This window comes from Rhagoletis pomonella, unplaced genomic scaffold, assembly GCF_013731165.1.
Source record: "Rhagoletis pomonella isolate Grant_MI unplaced genomic scaffold, Rhpom_1.0 Rhpom_scaffold_00007, whole genome shotgun sequence".
Classification (NCBI taxonomy): Eukaryota; Metazoa; Arthropoda; class Insecta; order Diptera; family Tephritidae; genus Rhagoletis; species Rhagoletis pomonella.
The window spans coordinates 24,404,812-24,422,683 of NW_023458561.1; the positions used below are offsets into that span (position 1 = coordinate 24,404,812).

The window sequence follows — 17,872 nt, forward strand, 5'->3', positions numbered from 1 at the left end:
ATCAATTTTTCAGCATATATTACAAATGTATTTATGTCTCTTCAAGTATGTGAGTCTGCATATTTTATTAAAAACTATAATTTGCTTATCTTTCTCTTTAGTACAAGCGTTTAAAAACAAAGAAAACAAAGCAGAATGGCGAAAGTTCTGCAAACTTAAGTGCGTGATAAATTAATGAAATTCGAAATGACCTTCATATAATATTTTTGCGGGACACCTACGAGCTATCTAGTGACTGAATAAATACTTATAGAGACATAAATACATACATACATACATACAGTATCGGTCATATCTATAGCACGCCATTTCAAAGTGATATTGTGTGCCACTTATGTTTATTTATTTATTTTTAAGAATTTTCAATTAAAATATAGTTCATTCTCAGACAAACCCGATACAAACCCAAGCTTAATAATTTGTAGAAAGCTACAAAAAAGTGCAACAAATTTTCACATAAATTTCAAACTTTTTTCTCGGAAGTGTTAGAATTTTTTTGAGTACACAGTTTTTTAGCCCCTTCAATTTTAGTCCGATAATGTGCCAATTTGAAGTGCCTACGAAGTACCGTTTATTTTTTAGAATTTTTTTGTCGCATTGGCTTCCATATCACGAATAAACTCAATTTATTTGTATATGGAAGAAATCCGCAACACCTTTAGCAAAAAAAAAAAAAAATCATCAACGGCAACTTTTAGCCACTTGAAACTTACACATTATGGTTTGTTATATAATAAGATTATTGAAAATACAATAATAATAAAAAATTTCCACTTACATTTCTGATGATAGGTGGCAATTATTTTGTGGTGCAACGAATAAATATGTATGTATTGTCATTTATACTTATACTTATACACACTCGTGCGTAACATTGTTCTCAATTATAACTGGCGCTGTTTGGTTTTTTTTATTTGTGTTTCCTGATTGGATTAACGCTTGTGACTCAGATGGGACTTCGTTGGAAATGTGAAGTGAAATTCGCACAAATGTTCGCGGGTTCTCCTTCCATACACACACACGCACTCACTTTCACAAAAAGCATCTGAAAGATACATATAGTCACGTTAATATAGAAATACACAGTCAATAAATAATAGTTATTTTTTCACCGATATGTTTTAGTCAAAATTAAAAGTTAAAATTCTAGTTTTATTTTTTAGTCAAATATAAAAGTTCTAACATGAATTTTATTTTTTCGGTAAAAAATAAAAGTTAAAAGTTTAAAATATTTATTTTTTCGGCCAAATATAAAAGTTAATACTTAAGTTAAAAACATTTTGTTGCTTTTAATAAACAAGACAAAATAATCATGTTGATGACCTGAGTCGATCTATGTAGACATGACCGTCTGTATGTATGTATGTCGGTATGTATGTCATTCTGTCTGCCTGTTTTAACGCAAACTAGTCGCTCAGTTCTAGAGATATCTGATCGTGGACACCTCTTAATAATATATTAATCATTTGTCGGAACCAACCAGATCAGACAATTACAAAATATATCCCTCACTAAGAGATCTGGCATGTATTATTATACATACGGTGACCAGATTTCTCAATTTCAATTTTATTTAAAACAAAACAAAGAGAAAAAAACTTTAAAAATGTTCGCAAAAATGAACACACAATCAAAATATATGTTAGCAAGAATGTAAATAGGGAAAAGACATTTTAGCAAGTTTTGGCAACTTTTTCTTGTTTAAAATTTTTTTTATTTTTTTATGAGAATATATATTACTAAACATGTAATCAACACTTTGTAGAACATTTACAAAAATTCGTCGAATTTAAACAAATGATGATCAAAATTTTAAACTTTTTAATCAGATGTTTTAGAGTTTTTTTGAGCACGCAGCTTTGTAATCCATTAAGTTTTTATAACAAAGTGCAAGTTCGGAGTAGCTTGGACTTACCGTTGATTTTTGGCAATTTTTTGTTCGCGCATTTTCTTACATACACAAAGTGCGTTCGACAATTTTTTGTACAGAGAAAATGAGCAATATCTTCCACAAAAAAATTTACCAAAAATCCACGGTAAATAGCTACTTAAAATTTGAACTACGTTTTCCAGTTAGCGCAGTAACTAAACTATTAAATTTTATAATTCATTATAAATTTAATTGAAAAAATAAATAAATGAATATCTATATTTATTTATAACTGAAAACAGGTGAACAGGTGAAGTCAATTGACCGTGCCGGGCTTAACGTCAGTTAAGGCAACCCTATTTAAGGGTGACCCAGACTAATGACACATTTTTCTGGGAATTGAAAAATCCATCAGATATTTACCTAGTATTTAACTTTAAGCGGTCATATTTATTCAATTAGCCGTAAAAAGAATACTGTATGTTTGGAAAAATATTTATTACTAAAAGGAAAAACATTTGTTAAAATTTTAAATCATGGCGAAGAAGCCAATACAATAAATTTCGCTTGATGAAATTAAATACACAACGCAATTCAACAATTCAACGTTAAATTATGAGATTACTATATATATGTATGAATGTATATACATTAGGGTGGGAAAAAAGTTTCATATGTGAAGCTCCCACGCCTTAGGATTTTTCTAAATGGAATCAAAAAATACCTTATATGGGGAGAAACACTTTTTGATAGAAATGACATTTAATCCTTGAGAATCTATATTTTTCTATTGGGAAACTCTGTGACACTATTGAAGTAAATGAGCGATATGTATGTATATCGATACAAAGATACATTAAAAATCGACGGCTGAGTGGAAGATCGACCTATCTCGGCAGCCGGTTCAAAATCGCCCTATCTCAACTGAAAATACATATATTGAAAATATGTAAAGAGCGTTTTTGAACCGAATTCTGAGATAGGGTGTTCTTCAAGCTAATCCTGAGATATGGTGTTCTTCAACCCAATTCTAAAATAGGGTGCTCTTGAAAATTTACATATAAACTTATACAAATGCATGCAAAAATATTTGGATAGCCAATATTTTTGCGAAGCTTTCGACCAGAAAATCATTTTTTTTTTTTTAACTTTTTATGGCGGAAGAAAGTTTTTCACTGCCTGGCGAGAAAGGACCACTTCGGGGAAAATCTTATTTGTATGTTGCTCATATCGGGAATCGAACCTGGGCTCTTTTCAATGGTAGTATGCACCTCGAATGACTAAGCTGCGCAAAAAAATACATACAGTTGTGGAAAAACTTGGAAATAATGGCCCGTAGTCATAGTCAAAATAAAGTCGACTTTAAAGTTAGTTGCAGCTTTTTTGACAGATATCCCATTGAAAATTATGTCAAAAAGCTGCAACTAACTTTAAAGTCGACTTTATTTTGACTATGACTACGGGCCATTGAAGCTTAGCAAGCTTGCTAGCCAATGCGAATGATTGAAACGACTATTATAATGCTCTCTCATGGTATTGATGCTCTCTAGTAGTTGAGTAACAAAAAGGCAAGTGTCAGGTGCTGTAATAGCCTCCACAAATTCCAACTATTACATACGGGCGTGCAATTTCCTGAATATACATTCTTTCATATATGTATATCTCTATATGGAATTGTTGACAGTATAACCACACTCATGAAATTTACTGAAAATGCACTCCCGCAATCACAACAAGAGAGAGGGTGGGAGACGGAAAGATATATAGAAATAAAAACTTCATATAATTTTTCAATAGAATTGCATAAAATCTCGCAAGTTCAATGCGGGAGCATTCACATTTCATGCATACAAATGAAAATACATACATATGTATCTTCATTAGACCGGGTCGGTTCCTATACGAAAGAAAAAAGTTTTTTGTTTTTGTTGTAGCCACACTACTAAGCCCTGCCTAAATCGACTAGTCGATCAATAAATATCCTCAACAACCTGTTTCGGCGGTGTCGGACTAAAGATATATATATAGCTTTTCAATCCAGGTGGTAAAATTGGTTGCCGAGGGTTTCGTAGAGGGGAGGGTTATGTTCCTTGCAGCGAATACGCAAAAAAGTACGGGAGAGATCCGTTTACTCTGAAAATCAGGTTAAGCAGCGTTGCCATGACCGGACGCCAAATCATCAGCGTAGGAGATCAGTGAAACTCCTTCCGGTGGTTGATTTTTCTAGGCTTTGAGACTGCATTTCGAGTTCGACTGTCAACCATTCAAATAATTTGTCATCTACCGTTTTAGTACTATGTGGGAGAGATTGGAGGATGCCTCATGATTGCCTTCTAGTTTATGAGCTATATTTGATATATACTACAAAAAGCTATGAATGATAATTATATTGCTACTGTTTGCGACCCAATCTAATGTTTCCACTTATATACACGCATACGTACATGTGTAAGTACATATGATGACCATTTCGGTAGCATTTAAACGACTCATTGAATTTCGTTTATGGCAAAATTCAGTATCAAATTGGTGATAATATCGTAGCTTTCCAAGAGCAAACGCCATTTCAATTCAATTAGACTTATTGCTGCGACTAAACTTAATTGCCGATTGTGTTCGTTGACGCGCATTTACGACAACTGCAGTGACGATTGGCAATAACTGTCATGTTGCTGGTTATGCTGATGGTGTCAAAAGTTACTATATATGCTCATTAGGGTAGTCCCAAAAAAATAAAATTGTTTCCAGCAGAAATTTTTCTTATATTTCATATTCATATGTATATATGCACATAATTACAGTGTTTCGTACAGTTGCTATAAAAACGTTAAAAAAAAATTAACAAATAAAAATAAAATTAAAGTTTAAGGAATCTTCAAGCAATAAAATTATAATGTACATATATGTATTTAAACATAAAAATTTTGCTAGCTCCTTCTTCATAATCGATAATCTCCTCTCATTTTTACAAAACTTAGTTATCTTATATCGAGCCCTAACCACAAAAATAACGTAAGCGACATTTTTTTTCAATATTTCTGCATCAAAAAGAAAGTTTTGAAAAAACTGTCGCTTACGTTATTTTGGCGGTTAGGGCTAGATATAATTGTAATCATATCACGTACGTTTTTGAAAATAATACTCTGTTAAATTTTCAATTAAAAACTCCTCATGCGGTATCACAAAGGACCCTGAGTCTAAGTGTGTCCTACTTTTGGACTGCCGCCCAACCTAACCTAACCTAAATTTTCAAGTCAAATTTGCAGAAAAAAACGAATCTTTTGAAAATTTTTGTAGGGGAATATTTTCATACAATAAATTTTAGTTTTTATGGACTGATATTCTTCCAAAATTCCAAAAATTTTACTTTCCTGTGTATTTCTGGGCGACCCTAATGTATATACATACATATATGTATGTACAGCAAGCACTACCCTTGATAATAATCGTTATCAACGCGGAACAAGTTGACTTCTAAACCGCCTTATGCAATGATGATTTTTTTCATACTAAGAAATCCACACTCAGCTCTTCAAATGCTGACTTGCATTGATGCTTTCGATTACAGTTTTTTATTAGCACACATCGGACATCAATGGTCCTTATAGGCACAATAAGAGCTACAGCTAATGCCGGACAGCAGCAGTCAACAGCTGTTTCAACTTCTTGACGAGCCATTGTCGTTGTGATTAGCGTCATTTGTCCAGTTAGTGCACACTAAATGGCTTAGTGCATAGGTAAACCAAGTATGTATGCAGCTGTGTGTCGTCTGACACCGTACAATGAACGGTCAGTGCCACCAATCAATGCAAGCTCATGTAAATTTCGTGGAGTTCGGATCGGATTACTTGTGCTTTTTGCTGTGACTTTTTGTTACATTTTTTATTTTATTTTTTTGTTTTTTTTTTCGTTGACTTAAATATTCAACTGTCGTCAGCAAAGTGCCCACTCGAAGCCAATGACCTAACATGCGCGGCAAGTGCTTTTTATTCTCAGTAATCTACAAAAAATGGGATTTTAGTTCTCAATTTCCATTTTGTTGCATAGTTCAAAGTGTTTTTTGTTTTATTTTTTCCCCCGTTTCTGGCAGCTATTTTGTTATGGTCAAAATAAGTGTGCCGCGTCCAATTTATCGCAGCAACTTTCGTACTTTGAAATGTGTCTATTTTAGTTATCTGTAAGCGTACTAATTGCTCTGGGGCTTTTTGCGCGCTTGCTAACTTCATATGATTCTCTAAAATTGTTGTAGTCCAAAAGTCTAAACTATTTCAGATAAAAAAAATTTGTGCATCCGTTTCGAACATTTAAACCATTTTGACTGGTCAATATGTCTCGCAAAAGTAGCAATGGACTTTGTGGCACATGAAAAACTATGAAATAAAAGTAAAGTAAAAAATGCTGTTGTTAGTGCTACTCGATAATGTATGTACATATATACGTACGAGTATGTCTAAAATTAAGCGCCTACCCTGCTGGAATTTTGGTCTGTAAGATAAGCTTTCCAGATTCGAGAGATAAGATATTCTTACTAACAGTCTAGTAAAATTTTAGATTGAATCTTGTTGCTCACTAATGATCAGATCGCATATTCTCCATACAGCTATTCATATATTCTATATGAAAATTATCTTCGTTTTGAAAAACCGTTCGCATTAATTTACAAATCTAGAACTTTTAAGGCATTCAGCGCTTTTCAGGGTTTCAAAGCTTTATTCAGCTAAAAGGTTTATATGTCGGTGTGAGCGCTGTGGAGTTCTTGCTTAGGATCTAGATTAATCGTTTCTAAAGACTTCCTTATCAAGCTGACTGACACTCAAACTAGGGAAAAAGGCAAGCTAGCGCGTTCCTTAGAGCGGAACTCCATAAATGGCTTTTTAGGCGTCCATCACTTTATAGGATTTCAGCATTTTATTCGGCCATAAACCATAACGCCCAAAGGCTTTGGTGTCGAGTTCTACTTTTAGACGGCTTCTATACCATTGTGCGTAGGTTCTTCCTTAAGCAATCTGCAGCTACTCTGATATTCACAGAAAATTTTTTTTGTTCCTCACCTTCCGAGTACATTTAACACTTTGTGAAAGTCTTTTTTTTTTTTTTGCTCTTTAATATGCGACCAAGCCCGAGCCATTTGGAATAGAGCTATTAGGCATTAAAAAATACTATATATAATTAATCACCTTTCTATTTTCAAATCAGCTAAGAAAAGAAGACTAGTTTCCCACAGTCCTCAGTTTTATTAATCGTATGTAGAAAAATACTCCAAAAAAGAAGAGTTGAGCGGTTTTTTTAATCGACCTAGGTTAACTGTACATTTTTTCTTTTTATTTCTTTTATTTTGTCTTATCAGCTGCGCTTTTACATACCTTCTATGTATTGGTATATGAATCCAAATGTATTATACATATTTTAAGCATAACTCGTTGCACGCTTACCTTCTTAGTTGACCACCTGATTTTGTATTTCAACTGCGTTTTCAGTTTACGCGCTCAAATTTACATAGGCACACACAAAAGAGCACACGCAACTAACGGTTACAAACTTACTCAAAACGGTGTATAAAAAGGCTAAACAAAAAAAAAAATGTGTTGATATCTATTAAATATGTAGCTTATGCACAACGGTATAGAACTAATAATGACATCTGTTTATGCATACACAAGACTATGCAAGACTTTTTACTCACGAAAATTATTTTATCGTTATGCATTTCATCTTAAATTAGTATACATATACATACATACATACAAACATATATATTGATCCACATTTCTATGATAAAGATAAAGTTGTATCCCATCTTCAGTGCATCAAGCTTTCAAGAAATGTTGCTTAATTTGGTTTTGCTACTATTGTGTTCTCCATGGAATGCTATAAAAATTGTTATTACTGTAATTTTCAACGTGCTGAATAATAATATTCGCAATAATTTACAAAATTTCAATGGAGGCGCAATTAAAGCTTAATATAATTTAGTCATTCAAGCGGCAAGTGAAATATGCAAACACATATTCGTAGATGGATACAAATCTACGTATAGTACGTACTACATATGAATGCATGTACATCTGTGATATAACTCACATACATACCTGCTGCGAATACCTTACTATATAGTACATGTGCACATCCAAACACTCTCGAGATGACAAGTGCAAAAATAGGAGCTTACCAACAGCAATAATAAAAGTGGTAGCACCGGTAGTCATTTTTAAAACAATAAAAAAATAAGTAAATTGTTGCTTTTATTTAACTGCAACATACGTGATCTCTAAATGTGGATGAGCAAGTGAACGAGAACAGGTTGAGAATTTATAGGAGCGGTGATGCTATTGTAGACGAGGACTAGCGGCGCGACGAGATATATAAACATTACTTTTACACAAACATATAGGCATTTTTAAGCATGTATCGGTTTCATGTTATACAACAATTGCGGCAAGATGACAAATTCCGTGTAATGATCGTGGTCATTCAGCTGCCAGCACCTCCATCCCTCACACAAGTGGACTGCAATACCTGCATATGTACAATCATACACACATACATATGTATTATTTTCAGTCGCTGATTTGTAACGTAGTTACATCGATCAGGTGCTTCCAACTTGACTCAGCTTAATCATCATTAGTACCTTCTGTAGATTTTCTACTTTGTGTCGTGATTCCCTCATGCTGCTAATACTCGTAGAACTTGTTCGCTAGGCGGCAGATCAGGAACTCAATTGAGATATATATATATTGTTACTATGTTTTTCTTTTTTTACGCGAAAATTTAATGAATTTTGTAATTTAGCTACCTCTAATTAGCACTCCGTATGCAGATGAGGTGGAATACATTTAAGCCTAGTCAATGGCCGCATTTTTAATAGTGTTCCGCAAGCAAACAACTGCAATAATAGCACTGTCAGCTGAATTCTTATACAAACATACAATAAATACATATAAGTAGCCATCGCCATGCTTAAATATTTTTGTATCTGTCGAGTAGGTACTTAGCTATTGAAATTAAAATGAGCCAAAGCAAAAGCCACAAAACAAAAAAAAAAATAAATTTAAATATTTTTCGCTACTCAAGTACAATTAAGTACAAAGTATTACCAATTTGCTTAATGCGCATGTCTATTGAATTTTAATTAAGAAGTTTCTTTGCCGACAGGCAAATACTTGAGTATTTAGGTCGTCTGTTCCTTGGCGGATTTGTGGATTACCAAGTTGGGGACGTAATCGATGCCGTTACAAGCAGTGGCCAATATCCAATTAATATTCCCTCATAGCGCTGTCGGTCGGTCGTCGTTCGCATTGTCACACAATTCATTGCAGTCATGGCGGTGGAGAGTGGCTCTGTTGTGTCTTAAGTTGAAAGTAAGTACATTCTAAGTAGTTGCATAGCACAACAGCAGGTATTATTTATGGTCATCGAGCCATTAGACCACAACAACAACAACAAGAGAGGCAAATCGCTACTGCTAATTACATCAATATCGCAAGAAATTTTTAGAAAGGCCATTCGCCACCTTCTTATTTTCTAATTACCTTTTTTTCTTTCACGAATTCTACACGCTTTCTGAAAAAGAAAAACAAAAACAGCTACAATTGGATACACCAGTTGGGAAATGGTACTTACCGTACCACTTGAGTTATTCTCTCTTTCGTAATTAAATTGGAGGATGCATATCCTCACCTAAGGGTGAAAAGGTGCCAAGTCCATTTTTTTTTTAAATCTTCAGGAGATGAAAAATCGATGCAGTTTCGTATTACATACCTGCCATTCTACATCAAAAACTAAACTTTGAAAAAAACAAAGAAGCACAAGCAAGAAGCACAATTTTTTTCTGACCGTGGCACGGTAAGGAAATTGCTAGATTAAAAAAAAAAAACAATGGCCGGTAAAGGATGCAGTCAATTTGACAGCAGAAAATATGATAACGGAAGTTTCGTTAATTAACTTACCGAAGTGCTGCCAAAAAAAAAGAAAAATTGATAACAGTACTGAGGTGAAATAAAAAATGAGAAAAATAACTGCACTTAAAATTAGTATACATACATACATTGCAAGCATACGCACCCACTTACATACATATATATGTAATTATTATTAGTTTCCGCATCTACGGCTAACGAAAAAACTATAAATTCTACTTATTGGCTTAACAAATTTAAAGCAAAACTAACCACTCCGACTGGCAATGCCACATTGCTGATCACATGTTGTCACCAGAAGAGGCCGCTCGTAGCGAGAGTCATTGGATATGAGTCACTGCGGCTTGCAGCTAGTGTTGGCTCTTTCATTCGCACACCGTTTTGCTTTCAAAACGACGTCAATTTGCCGTCATATTTAGAATGCCATTTCAGTCACTCCTTCGGAGCGGTCCAATTGCGTTGACATTTCAATGAAAATTCAGCAACGCAAACGACTTTGGAAAAAATAAGCAGTCGATAGGTGTTGGACGTGTTTTTTACGGAGAAAATTTGTTAAACAAGGCAGGTGGCTGGCATTTTCAATTAGTTTTTTTCTAATAAAAATTAATGTGAAAATAATAAATATGTGGCAAGAAGAAATAATATGTTAATACTGGAGTTCAACGGCATACGAAATCGCTTTGTATATATGTACGTATCAAAGCAGCTGGTGATACGCGTAATATGCCGAGAATTTCCTTGCAATTCTTTGCTAATGGAGCAATTGGAAATAAATAATTAAGAATATAAAAGCTGTGCCACTTGTTGTTTTGGAACCATTACTGAATGTGCTGAATGCTTGGCTCATTTGTAGGCGTATTTTTTTGGATCATCTGTTACGTCGATCACGAAATTTTCTGTCACATTCACTGTGTGCATTAATCGTTTGTAAGTAGGTAAAAAAACAAAAAAAAACAAAAAGTTGCAATATTAATTCATATTTACAAGAAGTGTTTAATAAAAATTCCTCTAAGTCCTTAGCGGCAAGATAAACTGCAATTGGATTGATTTGGCTGCGATTAAGAGCCTGCCAGCTGTTCGCACTTATTGTGCTTAGTACTTATTAGCTTATGCGCTATTCAAGGTGAATAAACGCAAATTCCATACAAAACTACGATAGAATGACGACATGCTTCCAATGCCACTTTACTCCGCTTTTTTTGCTACTCAAAACGGGTTAACCGAGAGCGCAAAAAAAACCGGTGACTCAATGAAGAGCGCACAAAAAGCAAGGTTTTTACAAGCTTTTCAACAAAATTAGTTTTAAATTGTATGCAAAAGTGACGAAAGTCCATATACTAATATCCCGATGCAGCAAAGTTCAGATGTTTATGCGGGCGTATGTTGCAAATAAAATTACCCTCTTGGGCATCGAAAATATAATAGATACTCTGATAACTAAACTAGGAAGTATCTAGATATGTAAAACAAAATTGTACTCAGTTTGACAAATTTAGGTACATAATTATCTACGCCGCGCTCAATGCTAAGCTGATAAGAATTTTCATTGTACCTAAATGCACTAAGTATTTACTAAACTTAATGCTTGTTGGTACGCAATGCACACATGCGCATCTACGCTAATTGGCTGCAATTAATTTTTCCTGCATACTGAGCATGATAGACATATATTACATAAATGTCTATTTGTAGACCACATTGCAGGTATATTCATTTATTTAATATAATTTTTATATAATATACCATCTAGGTATCGGAATTTTCTCCATTCCATTCGCAGTAAATCTTAATACATATGTACACATGTAGATGCTATCCGCTTTACTTTGATCGTTTTGTTTGCCAAGTGTATGTAAAAATAGCTTTCGACTCAATCGTGAATATTGGGCGAACGCTGGCCAATAAACATATTGTTGGTGTTGTTTGCTTTTGCAGCCATATTTCAAATTAATGTTTCAAAATACGTGTATATATATGTACACACATATATACATCACCCTCCAAAAAATACGGTAAAAAGTTTTGACGAGTATGCCTGTAAAGTATTTTGTATCTGTATTTTTTCACACCTGTAGTAAATATGTATTGCAGTCATAAACCATTATTGCTACCGCATTTGAGATAACTTTAGCATTTCGAATTTTTCACACTTCATTGCTCACGTCTGGCGCTAAGTCTTATACATGTTGGAGAACCCCCTCAGAAATCACTAGTAGTACGCCTAAATCTTCTGAAGTTTTTAACAAAAACGGCTGCCTCATTCACTTCTTAAGTTCTTTTTATTTCTTCAAAAAACATACATACAGTCGGCAAACGATTCATGAAAATTTGTAGTTTTGTTTACCTAAAAACTTGTTCAATTAAAAATTAAGTGTATACATAACTAAAGAGCTAGCAGTATTGTGCGAGCAAAGTCTAAAGTAAAACTGGTTTGACCTACACTTTCTCTTAAATTTCACTGCACAGTGAACCCCTTTTGAATTTTTTTCGAGGTTGTTGTTTAGAGATTTTACTTTGGAGAAACAGGCCCAATAACAACTGAACGCATTTTTTAAGATGGATTAAATAGTGTCGTATGTATGCAATCTTATTCATGCATATGTACGTCTGTTTACGTCGGCAATTATGAGTAATGTTAAGCGCAATTGCGCCCGTATGAGTACTAAGGCATGTATTCACGTTTTTTTCTGCTTCATTTATTAGTTTTTATTATCTATAGTGACACATTCCCGATTTCCATTGTGAATTCATACAGCTGCTCGTCCAATAGGCAGTTACTGCAGTGGGTGTACGCGTATGATGCGACCACACCTTGGTATGCGCCCATAAACGGTGCAACGACGCTGCACTTGTACGCGTCTGACATTTCAATTTGCTGTTGAATTTCGTTTTTTATATAAAAATATTTTTTTTTTAATTATTTTATATTCGACTCATTTCAATAATAAAGAATCGAAAGAGAAATGCACAAAATATGATTGCCCGTGTGGTTTCAATACGCTGCGGCAGTTACTACTGCACCTACTTATGTACATATATTTACGCGCTTATGGCGCTTGGCAACCTACGTGACTTTTCTGCTAGAAACGCGTTCTAAAGCTATTCCTCTGGGTCAGTAGAAGCGACTGTAAAGGAGGCCGAATTTTTTAGTACTGATTTCCGTGCTAATTCGAAACATAAAAGAGTCAAATTTGATTCGTGCATAACAGTGTAGTGAAAAAAATTACTACCTAATATATTTTAAATGTTGCAACTTTTTGTCTGCTTTTAAATTTATTGAAAAGTGGATTTGCCAATTTTGTATTTATTTTCCGAAATTCCAGACTTCCTGTTGACGCTCTGCCACTTGCAGATACCAGCTACTCGCGCCTCTTTCTGGTTTAGTGTTATTAACTCAAGCACATTCCCATCATGGCGACTGGTGAGGCAGCTGACTCCATTGAAATGTCAGCGGTGAATCAACAAGCCACTCAGCACGCAGATAACACCGCTGAAGTTGTTACCCCCTCGTCTTCGAAACCCTCAACACCACCACCACCCCTTGTCGTCAATGCCGTCACCATAGCACCTTCTGTCAGTCCAGAAAATAAAGTTTCCGCCGACGCAACTTTCTCGCAATTACTGGACGTCCACCAGAGCAAAAATGCCGAAAATAGTATAGTGCCTGCTGTTCCGTCTACATCTCGAAGCTATTATAGCGAAGCGGCAGCGGCGCATGGTGGCGACGAATCAACCCGTCTAATGCATGCCGAAATGGCAGTAAATGCCGCACAGCAGCAGCGTCTGCGTAGCGCAAGTAGCACACTGGATGCGAGTGTTTCGCGTAATCCATCGTCCGCCGGCAAGCACGAGAAGAAAATTGGGCACCGGCGCGTTGACGAAGGCGGCGAGGTAACATACAAACGTATACAATCCAAACAAATAATGGGTTCCATCCAACTCGGCATTCAACATACGGTCGGCAGTTTGGCGAGCAAACCTAAACGCGACCTGCTAATGAAAGACTTTTGGGAAATGGAAACTATTGCTTTTCCGCCAGACGGTTCCTCGATAACACCAGCGCATCACTATAGTGAATTTCGTTTTAAAGTGTACGCGCCTATCGCTTTTCGTTATTTTCGCGATTTATTCGGTATAGCGCCCGATGACTTTTTGATGTCGATGTGTGCATCGCCTTTGCGCCAGCTTTCCAATCCTGGCGCGTCCGGCTCGATCTTTTACTTGACCGATGATGACGAATTCATAATAAAGACAGTGCAAAAAAAGGAGTGCGAGTTCTTACAAAAATTGCTGCCAGGCTACTACATGAATCTCTCGCAGAATCCACGCACTTTACTGCCAAAATTTTTCGGACTCTATTGTTTTCATTACAATGCAAAGAATGTACGCCTTGTAGCAATGAATAATTTGCTGCCATCCGACATTAAAATGCATGCCAAATATGATCTAAAGGGCTCCACCTTTCGTCGTAAGGCTTCGAAAGCTGAACGCCAGAAGGCTAGTCCTACGTTTAAGGACCTTGACTTCATGGATCACCATCCGAATGGTATTTTTCTTGAAACTGACAAATATAATGCGCTAATAAAGACAATTCAACGGGACTGTATGGTGCTGGAGAGTTTCCAAATAATGGATTACTCGCTGCTGGTAGGCATCCATAATCTGGATTTAGCACAAAAGGAGAAACGTGAAGAGCGGATACGTAATGCACGTGCCAAGTTGCAACGATCGGACGAAGTACGAGAGACACAGGATCCCCCCGATTTTGATCAAACGATGAATGCTGGCTCGAACACAGCATTGCAGTCGGCTGGCACCGCACTGAATCGCTCGCGAAGCATGAATCGTCAACGACTGGTGGCGCATTCGACCGCACTGGAGTCAATCACCGCCGACATGGATATACCCATGGAGGAGGACGAAGATGTGCCAGCTGGCGGTATACCAGCGCGCTCTGAAAATGATGAGCGCCTCATATTATACATAGGTATAATCGACATTTTACAATCATATCGCTTAGAGAAGAAACTCGAGCACACGTTCAAGAGCATCATCTACAATGGCGACACTGTATCGGTGTGTCGTCCATCTTTCTATGCGCAGCGTTTTCAGAATTTCATGAGCAAAACTGTATTTAAGAAGACGCCAACCTTTCCGCTGAAACATTCCCCGTCTAAGCGAAAGACTTCGACAACGCTACGCACACCACAACGAACGCCATCACAGAATTTAGCCTCGCACACACGTCCGCCTTTGTTGTCTGGCTCATCGACGCCGCCACCTGCTTTTGATGACATTTCCGAGGAAGACATCACCGCTACGTCATCCACAACGGGTGGCATGTATCGCAACTCTGCTTCGAGGGGTATACGCACTCAACTGGCGCCACAGCGTTCCTACCTCAGTTCGAACCGCAGTGCAGTAAGCAGCGCCACGGACGACTATAGTGACGATGAAATAGCGTCCACCAGTGGTGCACGCTCACCAACGCGACGTGCATATTCACCGCGACTCTCCAGGTCCGATGTACAAGTTACGACAATAGGTTGTGATGAAGTTGCGCCAGTACAAGCACACGACACCGACAGCGATGGCATTATTGTCAACAATAAGATGGGTGTATTGATGAGCAGCAGCGAGGAGATCAATGTCAATGGTACACAGCATGTGACGCAGAAGACAACTGTCGTTAAGGCAGTGCAATCGCAAACCTACACAACCACGTTGGTGTTGAATGATGTGAGATGAGATGCGCGGGTGGGGAGAAGCGCAATGGACAATGGCTCAGGTTAAGACGATTAATTTGGGAAAGAAGGCGAAAACATATTGTATAAACGAATGGGCTGTTGTGCGATATAATTCGAAGATAGCAAACAAAGCTCGATAAGTTTGGCATGAAAAGTGGTGAAACCAATGCCATTAAAAACATTTAGACCAAGTGCGCTTAATACTATTTTATATACATATATGCCTGTATTTATTAGAATTAATGATAGCTTATAAAAAATTCACTTCTTGTAGAAACTAGTTGACTGTAGCGACTCCCACAATGTCAATTCTATGTGATGCGTTCACCTTTTTGCCAATTCATGCTATGTATGTGTCTTCTGATGCAAGCAAGTGGAAGTTGTGGATATTCGTATTATTAAAGTACAGCTGCAGCGGTGTTGCTGCTTCAATAAACGAAATTGTATTTTATATGTAGGCTATTCGATTGCTTTGAGTATTAATTTCCAATTTTGCTTTATTTACATTATTATAATGCCTGCAATGATTAGGCACTTATGGCTATCACTTTTATTATTTAAATTATTTCTGTTGAACGTCCTTAACTAATTGGCTACTGCAAACCGATTATGGTTATTATTATATTTTTTCCAGAAAAGAATTCTCGAAAATTACCGAAAAGTGCACACGAATTGTGTGAAATTGGCAGTGATACAGGTTTTTATTATTAGAAAATAAATAAATAGAATACCAGGCGATGGGATGGTACGTTAATAATTAACTACTGGTATTATAAATGAACTAAACGAATAAATCTAATTTTTAGCAGTACAATTAAATATTTATAAATGTGTGCGAACATATAAATTTAACAGTTCATACACTCTTACACTGCAGATTGTTGCAACGCTAAGAGTCTACTATATAATTATACGTAGTATTAAAATTACAAATCGAAAAGGGAGCAATCAACACATATCGATATTTTTATGTACATACATGTATGCAATAAACTTTAATAAATGAGTGTAGATTTTTCAGAAAAAAGGTAATCTTCTCATGTTCACACATTCCTTATAGTTGATGTTAGTATGTATTGAATGCCAAGTTGAGTTATTGACTCGTTGGTTTTCCATAGCGAATTTTCAGCTGTTATTGTGCGCGGCAGTTCGCTTTCAGCAATTGTTTGCATTAATATTTTATTATTATTGCATTATACCGTAAACAATTTTTGCCGTAAAATTTAAACAGCTTGTATTGGTGTATTTTCAGAAATAGCCTTATTGTGAAGCTGCTGGATTAAGGAGCGCTAGCGCTTAATAGTTATTGGGTTTTTAATTACATATGTATATGTATGTATGTATGTGTTTATAAGTATACACTGATTTGAATTAAGGCAATATTAAGTGTTAACCCAATTGGCATTAGGCATTGAGATTAACTTTAGCTTAAGCTACGATTTGACGTACTTTCCAAATGAGTGACGATGATTTTCAAAATTACTTCTAAAAGGCTTTTCGTAGAAAAACAATCGTAAGGCGGTTGACGGTAATTCGAAATAAGCTCATTCATGGTGGTAATTAAAGCGGATAAGCCTCACAAATTAATCTTAAGGACCTCAGTTCTATAAGTCTTTCGTTCTATGCTCTTAGAACACTTCGAAGGATTGTTAGCACCTTCCTTGCTGACACAATCGACAGCCGACTACTGTAAGATAACCAACATGCATACCGAAAAGGTAAATCCACCTAGGGAGATCTCACTTCATAGTTTGGTCGCTTATATAGAGAAATCTCGTTCTGTGTCGTTGCTTTCCTGAATTTTGAAGTCGCATTCAACAACGAGGCTATAACTGACACTGCAAGCTTTCTAAGGATGGATAATTCCCCGGTGGAGTTTGTCGGTTGTTGTTGTTGTTGTAATAGCATACAGATTTCCCAAAGAGTTTTTGTGAATGTTGCTGGAGTGACAGTCCTTGGCCAGATATAAATCTGGGTCGTTCCGGTTACGTAGACCCGACTATCGTGGGAACGGAAGTTTATCGGTCAGCTACTCTGGTATAGAGTAGTGAAAGCAAGGCTGGGAGCATGCGAAATGTCGAGGCTAGTGACAAGGGGTACCCCTAGCAAAGAACATTGATAACAAGAAGGGACAACTCGTTATAATTGTAGCGAAAGTGCGCAACAGGGGCGTGCCTTCTCTTTTGCCCTAGTGCGTTTTTTGATTGGATGAAAAGAGAAGGCACGCCCCTGTTGCGCACTTTCGCCACAATTATAACGAGTTGTCCCTTCTTGTTATCTACGTTCTTTGCCCCTAGGGAGGTGTTCATTCTCCACTTCTGTGAAACCTAACCGAC

General features: G+C 36.3%; 2 protein-coding genes across 3 annotated transcripts in view; both read left to right on the forward strand.

The window, feature by feature from the left end:
• LOC118742490 overlaps positions 1-17,872 on the forward strand; it is a 50,681-nt gene that overhangs the window by 3,444 nt on the left and 29,365 nt on the right. The gene's annotated exons all lie outside the window — the stretch shown is intronic.
• LOC118742491 (phosphatidylinositol 4-phosphate 5-kinase type-1 alpha) lies at positions 10,222-17,663 on the forward strand. Of its 2 annotated transcripts, none has more exons than XM_036474611.1 (2): positions 10,222-10,724; positions 13,113-17,663. In XM_036474611.1, the coding sequence occupies exon 2, from the start codon at positions 13,201-13,203 to the stop codon at positions 15,535-15,537; it is 2,337 nt and encodes a 778-aa protein (XP_036330504.1). In that variant the 5' UTR covers positions 10,222-10,724; positions 13,113-13,200; the 3' UTR covers positions 15,538-17,663. The 2 variants fall into 2 exon arrangements, with proteins under 2 accessions (XP_036330504.1, XP_036330503.1); XM_036474610.1 differs by having other exon boundaries at positions 10,222-10,716.